This window comes from Primulina eburnea, chromosome 11 (assembly GCF_022965805.1).
Source record: "Primulina eburnea isolate SZY01 chromosome 11, ASM2296580v1, whole genome shotgun sequence".
In the NCBI taxonomy this organism is placed as follows: Eukaryota; Viridiplantae; Streptophyta; class Magnoliopsida; order Lamiales; family Gesneriaceae; genus Primulina; species Primulina eburnea.
The window spans coordinates 12,327,366-12,337,215 of NC_133111.1; the positions used below are offsets into that span (position 1 = coordinate 12,327,366).

A 9,850-nucleotide genomic window follows, 5' to 3' on the forward strand; every position below is an offset into this window, starting at 1 on the left:
AATGTGGGTCTTTTACACATATTTACGTGTGCCATTCGAATTTATATAAGCTAAAAAAGGTGACAAATGATAAATTATTTTTATTTGGTGGCTTGAAAGGCTCAATCGATCCAAAAATCACCTAAATCATTCCTAAATCATAAGTTGTCTGTATTTCGCCTCGAGTGTTTTTTGGATAGTTCTAGACAAAATCTCAATTCACCAACACAAAGTAGAATATAATCATCGTGAAAAGTGGTGTCTCAATGCATCAACCAAATACATATATATTCAAAAGAAAAGTGCTTGGCTTCCAAGAAATTTCAAGAACACAATTCTTTTCTCATATAGGCTCAAGAGTGCTTCAAATGAATATTTATGAACAATATAAATAGGCCCAAATAAAATCAAAGATTGCCTCAATCATATATGTGTTTGGAAAAAAATTTATTTCCATGTCAAATGAAAATCACAGAGTTGTATATAAATTATAAGTCTCAAACTTACCAAATCCCATGATTGTCCTCTAAATTTTTTAAATTGATTGATTATCATGAATTAGATGCATGACCTTTTTTTTTTCAAAGCAAAATTTTCTTTTCTCATCATTGGCCATTTTAAAAAAAATCTTCATGACTAAGACACTACAAACACACAAGCAAACCACTCAAAAGTAAATAAAACACTCAGATTAAACTAAATAAATAAATAAACACACAAAATAAAATAAAAACTAACATCTCCCCCAAACTTAAACATGTGCATCGTCCTCGATGTAAATAAATAAGAAAAATAGAGGAATACACATACCTCAGGCAACGACCGTCAGTGGTCATTGCCATCCTCATCATCTGGATCATCTTGTTGGGGTTGGAACTCCGGCGGGTGGTATATGGGTGGCCACTATGGAGGAGGTGGAAATGAATTACCAGAGGTTGAAGCTGATGGAAATTGCTGAGCCAAGACAGACGTAAAATCCATAATATATCCCATAAATGTATTGGTCCTAAACCGAAACTCATCCATGTCTTGGCGTTGATTTCGCATTTCTTCTTCCAAATGGGTCAACCTATCTCTCATATTTCTTTGTTGCGGTTGTGGTTGTGGTTCTTGAGCTTGAGAATGGGCACGTCTTTCTGCAGCTCTTCTGTTGAATTCCCTTTCAGCTCGACGTGCCTCAGCTTGTTCACCTCTCACTACCCTATGTGGTTGAATTACCACAATTTCATTTTTCGGCTTTAACAATTCTTCATTCTCTGCCCAAGTCACTCCCGCATTCTGGCATAATGCAGTGATAAGAGAAGGGTGGAGGAGTCCACTAGGAGAGTTACTTTTTGCATAATCAAGCATCAAACTCTGAACCCATTGACCTAAATCAATTGTCTTTCCCGTCATGATGCAAAAAGTCAAGATTTCCCTCCTTGATGACGGTGGTGGTATGCTCGGTAGGCTTAATCCTAGCCGAAATAAAGGAATACCAATCTTTGGCAACTCTTTTCAGATCAGATTTGGCTAGGCTGACATGCACATCTTCTCTCATTCTCCACTCCGCTCCCTCTATGCATATTGTTTGAAGAATATTATTATAATCAACATGCTCAGTCCGTTATTCTTCATATTCATCATGCATACATTGAGGTATACCATACAACGTGTTGATAGTATGTGCATCAAAATCTACCATTTTACCTCGCACTAAAACCTTCAATTGTTCATGCTTAACCTTAAGGTTAGCATAAAATTCTCTTACCAACGAAATGACAGCATCTTGTGGCTGCTTGCCAAACTCCTCCCAATGCCGAGCAGTAAGCATTAATCCAATTTCAGTTCGGGGGAAACTCAGATCAAATCCCCTCACTTTTATAATGCTTTTGTTCAAAAAATTTCCATAGTTTTCCTCCGCTTTCTCGTCCCAAAACTTGTTTGCATCATAATTTGCAGATGATGATGCACCCTTGGATTGTTTCTTTCTTGGAGGCATTTTATCAAACACCTTCAAATCACCAACTTCCCATTCAATCCAATTCACAAAACTAGATGATTCTTAACACCCCCAAACTTGTAAACCACAATAACAACACCTCAACAAATATACACACCAATCCAAATAACAATGTCACAAATATACTCCACTAAAATTCAATTATCTTCCATAGCCAAGAGCACCAATAATTTCGAATTTTAAATCAAATGTATGATAGAATTGCTCACCTTGAGTGTTGAAATGTTTCTTGTAAGAACAAAATCAAAGCTCCATGCAATCCTTGGTTGAAAAATTTCGAGCCCCCTTTTCACAACTTAGGTTTTGTGTTGAATTTGTGGAATAAGATGAGTATTGTATGAATTTTTGAAGTTATGTAGGTGTGTAGTGGAAAATATGTGCTTTGAAGAACAAGATTTGAGTTTAGAGTGTGTTTTGAGAAAAGGAATTTCGAAGTGGAGGAGAAAATTGGAGAAGGGTTCTTCGTTTATGTCCAATGGTTGCCCGTTTCAGATTTTAAAACAAGCGACCGCGGGTGCGCTCCATAACTTACCGCGGGTGCGGTGTGCTCTCGGGAACTTCTTGAATTTTGATTTTCATCTACCGCGGGGGCGGTATAAGAAGGACCTCGGGTGCGGTAAACTTTCGGGAAATCTATGAAATTCAATTTTCATCGACCGCGGGTGTGCTGAAAAAGTTACCGCAGGTGCGGTATGGCTTCTGTAAATGTATCACGAGTGCACTACAAAATACACCGTGGGTGCGCTCCGCCTTCGGAAAATTCTTGAAATTCAATCTTAATGGACCGCGGGTGCGGTATTCCTTCGGGAAAATTTTTTTTCTTCAATTTTTTTAGTCCTGAAAAGAAAACAATTGGGATTTATAAAATTTGGGGAGATACAAGAACACACTATACTAAAAGTACACAACCAAAAAAAATAATAATACAAAAATAAAATCAAAACCGAAAACAAAATGCAATAAAGAAACAAAAATTTGGGTTGCCTCCCAATAAGCGCTTAGTTTAACGTCTTCAGCCCGACTGTCACTTTTCTGATCAGTTTGGTTCGCTCAGCTTGACAATGTCGATATTCCTGACTTCAGTCATATAGTACGGCTAAACCCGCTGTCCATTGACTTTGAAGGTTCTCCCATCACTGCACTTTAGCTCGATAGCCCCATAAGGAGACACCGTTTCCACAACAAATGGCCCTGACCAACGCGACTTTAGCTTACCAGGGAACAACTTCAGACGAGAGTTGAACAGTAGTACTTGTTCCCCTGGTTTGAGCTCCCTTCGGATAATGATTTTGTCAAGCCACTTCTTAGTTTGCTCTTTGTAGATCTTGGAATTCTCATATGCATCGTTTTGGAATTCATCCATCTCGCTCAACTAAAGTTTTCTAACGTCGCCAGAAGCTTTCAAATCAAAATTTAATTTCTTCACAGCCCAAAATGCTCTATGCTCCAACTCCAACGGCAGATGACATGCTTTCCCAAACACTAGCCTATAGGGAGACATCCCAATAGGCGTCTTGAATGCAGTCCGATAAGCCCATAACAAATCATCCAACTTCATAGCCCAATCTCTCCGGTTGGTGTTGACAGTCTTTTCCAGTATTTGCTTAATTTCCCGGTTGGATACTTTAGCTTGTCCATTCGACTGAGGATGATATGCTAGTGCCACTTTGTGCTTCACATTATATTTAGCCAAAAGTGAGTTGAAAATTATATTGCAAAAATGCGTACCTTCATCACTTATGATGGCTCTCGGTGTTCCAAACCTAGTGAAGATGTTCTTATGCACAAATTTCGCTACAACATGAGAGTCATTAGTATTGGTGGTGATTGCTTCCACCCATTTCGAGACATAATCAACAGCTAATAAAATATAAGAATTAACAAAATAATTGGGAAAGGGTCCCATGAAATCTATGTCCCAAACATCAAAAAGTTCCACTTCCAAAACATTTTTCAATGGTAATTCATGACGCCTAGGTATGTTTCCTAACCTCTGGCATCTATCACATTACTTTACTAAGGTATAACTATCCTTAAACAAACTAGGCCAATAAAAACCAGATTGCAATACTTTAGCTGCTGTTCGTGTTGCTCCAAAATGTCCACCATAAGGTGATGAATGACATTGCTCCAGAATTTTGTTTGCATCGTCGCCATCCACGCATCTCCTTATAACTTGGTCAGCACATCTCTTGAATACATATGGATCATCCCATGGGTAAAACTTTGCATCGTGAAAGAATTTCTTCTTTTGGTGATAACTCAAATCTGGAGGAAGAGTACCACAGGACAAGAAGTTAGCTATATCAGCAAACCAAGGGAGTTTAGAATTTACCTCAAACAGCTGTTCGTTTGGAAATGCTTCTTTTATGATTCCTTCCTCTTTTTTTCTTCAAGTTCAAGTCGTGACAAGTGGTCAGCTACTTGATTTTCACAACCCTTCGTATCTTTCACTTCAAAATCAAACTCTTGGAGCATTAAAATCCACCTTATCAAGCGTGTTTGGCATCCTTTTTGGCAAAAAGGTATCAAATAGCTGCATGGTCAGTGAAAAAAATTACCTTTGTGCCGACCAAGTAGGGTCTAAACTTGTCAAATGCAAATACTACTGCAAGCATCTCCTTTTCAGTAGTTGTGTAATTTTGTTGTGCAGCATCCATGGTTCGACTTGCATAGTAGATTGATCTGAAAAATTTATCACGCCTTTGGCCCAACACCACACCTACTGCATAACCACTAGCATCGCACATCAATTCGAAGGGCTCCTTCCAATCTGGTACTATCATGATTGGTGCTGTTACCAATGCCTTCTTGATCTTCTCAAATGCCTGCAGACAATCATCATCAAAAATAAAAGTTGATTCTTTTTCAAGCAAATTACACAAAGGTTTAGAAATCTTAGAAAAATCTTTGATAAATCTACGATAAAACCCGGCGTGTCCTAAGGAACTCCTTATCCCTTTGACGTTCTTTGGTGGTGGAAGCTTTTCAATTACAACCACTTTGGCTCTGTCTACCTCTAATCCCTTAGAAGACACTTGATGTCCAAGAACAATACCCTCTTGGACCATAAAATGACACTTCTCCCAATTAAGAACTAAGTTCTTTTCTTGACATCTCTGCAACACAAGGGAAAGGTTATGTATACAGTGATCAAATGAAGAGCCGAATACCGAGAAATCATCCATGAAGACTTCCATGATGTCTTCCACCATGTCTACAAATATGGCTACATACATCTCTGAAAAGTAACAGGTGCATTGCATAGCCCAACAGGCATCCTCCTAAAAGCAAACGTGCCATAGAGGCACGTGAAAGTTGTCTTCTCTTGATCCTCCAGTGCTATAGCAATCTGGTTATAACCTGAATAACCATCTAAGAAACAGTAGTGACAATAACCAGCAAGTCTATCAAGCATTTGATCAATAAAAGATAATGGAAAATGATCTTTTCGTGTGGCATTGTTCAACTTCCTATAATCAATACATACTCGCCATCCAGTCACAGTACGAGTAGATATTAGTTCATCATTTTCATTCTTTACCACAGTCATTCCACCCTTTTTAGGCACTACTTGCACAGGAGAAACCCCACTGATGTCAGAAATAGCATATATAATTCCAGCATTTAACAATTTCAACACTTCATTTTTCACTACCTCCTTCATAGCTGGATTTAGCCTCCTTTGATGATCCACATAAGGAGCGTATGACTCCTCCATTAAAATCCTATGCATGCATATGGTGGGACTAATTCCCTTGATATCAGAAATCGAACACCCAAATGCAGTTTTAAATTTCCTCAACACTTTCAACAATTTTTCTTTTTAATCTAATGTAAGAAAGGAAGAGATAATTACCGGATATGTCGACTTCTCACCCAAGAAAGCATAGCAAAGATGACTTGGAAATTCCTTCAAAACAGGGGATGAATGTATAATATCTGAACACTTTTCTTCTTCCAACTTCTCCTTTGCGGGTTCCTTCACCTTTGGCAACTCCTCAAGAGCCAAAAGTTGCTCTCTCAATTCCCAATCATCATTATCAATTATACTGACAGTACTAGAAAGGCATCTTTCTAATGGATCTTTTACTGTATGACTTATACCAATCTCAGCAACACAAGAGTAATTATCAATGCTTTTACAAGTACTCACCTCGTCATTACCTTTAATAGCCTTATAGATGTTGAATATCACAGCTTCCCCATCAACTCTCAAGGTGAGTTCTCCTTTGTGTACATCTATCAATGCTTTCCCAGTGGCTAAGAAAGGTCGCTCAAAAATCAATGGAGCATCTTGATCTTCCTCCATGTCAAGTATTACAAAATCAGCAGGGAACATAAACTTGTCAACTTTTACCAAAACATCTTCAACAATTCCACGAGGATAGGTGAGTGACCTATCTGCAAGTTTCAAAGTTATAGTGGTTGGTTTTACCTCCCCAAGCTTCAAGTCCCTATAAATAGAAAATGGCATAAGATTAATATTCACTCCAAGATCACATAAAGCTTTATTAATATGATTACCACTAATAATGCAAGGAATAGTAAAACTCCCTGGATCTTTTAGTTTTTGTGGTAGCTTCTTTTGGAGAATTATGCTACACTCTTCAGTCAACTTCACTGTCTCGAACTCTTGTAAATTCCTCTTCTTTGACAGCACATCTTTGATAAACTTTGCATAGTTTGGCATTTGCTCTAAAGCATCAGCAAATGGAAGGTTGGTGTGAATTTTCTTGAAAATCTCCAAAAATTTTGCAAATTGATCATCAATAATCTTCTTCCTAAATCTCTGTGGGTATGGAAGAGTCGGCTTAAATACTGAAGGTTGTTCAACTTCAACTTCAGCTTTGGATCGATCGGTTTCAACTTCTTCAACTGTCTTCTCATTTTCCTCATTCTCTTTGGATTTTTTAACCTCAAGTTCTCTTCCACTTCTCAAAGTTACAGCTTTGCATTGCTCCTTTGGATTCACTTCAGTATTACTTGAGAATTGAACTCTATTTTGATCTCTCGATGCATTAGCCAACTGTCCAATCTGTGTCTCCAATGATTTCATTGTGGCACCCATATTTCCCATGTGAGTTTCCATGCCATCAAGACGAGATTCAGCAACAAATATCCCAACTAGATCCTAAAGTGAAGGTTTTCCTTCCCCCTTTGATGTATTGAACCCCGGTGGAGGATTCAACACATTCTTATTATTAGCATATGAAAAATTCTCATGATTTCTCAAACCAGGATGATAAGAGTTAGGGGGAGGGTTACCTCGATATCCTCCGTAGCCACCAAAATTCCTATTGTTGATATAATGAGCCTCATCAGGAATATGTGGTTCTTCAGTAACAACTGATGCATTTTCAACCTCAGATGTACTAGCTTTATTCATAGCTGCAATTTGAGTTGTTAAAGCTGAAACTTGTGCGGTGAGTGATGTAATAGGATCTATGGCATACATTCCAGCTGGCTTATTTACTCCTGACCTCTCAGACGGCCACTGATAACTGTTAATGGTCATCTGTTCAAGCAAATCATATGCTTGATCAGGTGATTTTGCAAATATCGTGCCACCAGCTGCTGCATCCACAGTGCCTCTTGTTTGTCCATTCAAACCATTGTAAAACAATTCAATCTGTACCCAATCTTCAAAACCATGATTTGGACACCTCCTCAACAACTTCTTATATCGTTCCCATGCCTCATATAATTGCTCAAAGTCAGTCTGCCTAAAAGTACTTATCTCAATTTTCAACTGTGCAGACTTCGCAGGTGGAAAATATTTAGCAAGAAACTTGGTTGCTAACTCCTGCCATGTAGTGATACTCCCCAACGGAAGCGATTGGAGCCATCCTCTTGCTTGGTCCCTATGAGAAAAAGGAAACAAGCGCAATCGAATTATATCATCAGAAACACCATTTATTTTTACCGTGTCAGTGATTTCAAGGAATGTTCTGAGATGTAGATGAGGATCTGCAGTAGCGGCTCCCCCAAACTGGTTCTATTGAACCATGTTTATCAATGCGGGCTTGAGTTCAAAGTTGTTTGCATTAATAGTCCCTCGTGCTATGCCTGAATAATGAGCATTTAGTACTGACCTAAAATGATCTCTGATGGGTATTGCAGGGGGTGGATTTTCATTATCTCTGTTGTCAGCCATTGCTTGAATCTCTTCTCTTCTTGCCTTTCTTAATCTTCTTGCGGTTCTTTCGATTTCAGGATCAAAGATAAGCAAGTCAATATTTTGCGATCTTCGCATGCACTGTCAAACAAAGATAAGCAACAAATCCATGTTTAATATAATACAATAAAAACAGCTCTAAATTAAAATCTAGACTAATTGATAACGATACTAATATAAATTTAAAATAAACACTCCCCGGCAATGGCGCCAAAAACTTATTGCGTGTTTTCTTAATTGCTTGCAAGTGCACAACGTCAAATTGTAATAAAATGTATTTTCGAGTACAAGTGTCGATCCCACGAGGAGTATGTATTTAAATGTATATTAATGCTTGTAATTAAAATAGTCTCAATTTTATTTAGAAAAATCAATTAAAAGATTTGTTTGCAAGAATAACTAAATTGAAAATAGATTTAAATAAAATATAACACCAAACTTTTTATAACAAATAACAATGGAATAAAAGATCTAGAGGTCCGATTTCACTCAACTATCCACCATGTGTAATTTCTTGTAGCTATGTTGTAAAACTCCTTTTTGTTCATTAGCCAAGAATCCTATATTTATCTACTCCTTCTCCCGAGTGCTAGTAGATTTTGGTTATCTAAAATTTGATTTCAATGTTCCCATCAACAATATACAAATAAATAAGACATCAAGCACTAGATTCTCTATAGGCTTCGATAGCATTATAGGTCCTCCCAAACTCTATCAATACTATTGATGTATTTTTTCCTTTTCTTTTTTATAATTTCCTCTTCCGAGTGATAAATTGTAAATATATAAATCATTCAAATTATGGCCAATAAATTTGAAAGCATTAAGATTGGAACAATACAAAAGAACAAAATGAAGAACTTAAATAGCTTAGTTCATAGATTCCAACACATGGTTTCAAGTTTTGTTCCATCATTCCTCTAGAATTAAAACTAAGTTCATAATTACACAAATAAAATAACAAAACATGGTTCTAAAACAAGACATATCAAATGAAAAATAAAAGAAAGAAGAACTTAGAACAAGAGTTTGAAGTGCAGTTTCCGTCCCCGGATTTGTGCAGAAGATTTTCCAAAAACTTGATGAACTTGATCTTCAATCCTCTAGCAGCAGCCTCCTCTCTTCCCTTGACCCCCTAATACCCTAGATGGTAGGTCAATGATGTCTTTTTATAGTCCAGACAAGCCTCCCATCGCAGCACACCAAATTCATAGACTTTCGTGCGCAGCACACAAAGTTACAGATTTTTCGGATTCTGTTTTGCGAAGACCGGGGGTGCGGTAGTGAAGCTACCGCGGGTGCAGTGCAGTTTCGGGGAAATCTTTTAATTTCGAACTTCAGTGACCGTGGGTGCGGTAGGCTCTCGGCAATTTTATCTTTTGCACTTTCCAATTCAACACTTTACTACTCCAAACTCTGATTCTAAGCTTCCAAAATACAACAACAAAAACAACAAAAAATCACATAATACCTACTCAATAATCACAAAATTCCAAGTTAAAAACAAGTAATAAAAGTACAATAAATTGCACTTATCAACGTGTCAGTCCAAGATTAATTTGAATAAAAACGTGTTTTCGTGTGATGTGTAATTGTGAATAAAAGTCGCTTGGACGACGTGGGGCCACGTTACCAATCACTATTCAATGAATGACATAATTAAATTCGTAATTTTAACAATCACTTCACTT

The 9,850-nt window shown here is 37.5% G+C and overlaps 1 protein-coding gene across 1 annotated transcript; it reads right to left on the minus strand.

Moving 5' to 3' along the window:
* Nucleotides 1-3,989: 3,989 nt before the first annotated feature.
* On the minus strand, nucleotides 3,990-7,040 carry LOC140805402 (uncharacterized). Its single transcript, XM_073161674.1, has 7 exons — nucleotides 7,012-7,040; nucleotides 5,841-6,915; nucleotides 5,472-5,738; nucleotides 5,345-5,356; nucleotides 5,155-5,265; nucleotides 4,543-5,100; nucleotides 3,990-4,325 (listed from the first exon to the last, which is right to left on the minus strand). Exons 1-7 carry the CDS (start codon nucleotides 7,038-7,040, stop codon nucleotides 3,990-3,992), a joined length of 2,388 nt encoding a protein of 795 aa, XP_073017775.1.
* Nucleotides 7,041-9,850: the final 2,810 nt, after the last annotated feature.

Coding starts and splice junctions, on each gene's coding strand:
- LOC140805402 (XM_073161674.1), bottom strand. CDS start 7,040: ATGAAATCATTGGAGACACAGATTGGACA. Junction 5,739..5,840: donor GTGAGAAGTCGACATATCCG/GTAATTATCTCT, acceptor TCTGATATCAAG/GGAATTAGTCCCACCATATG. Junction 5,101..5,154: donor TCTTCATGGATGATTTCTCG/GTATTCGGCTCT, acceptor CTTGTGTTGCAG/AGATGTCAAGAAAAGAACTT.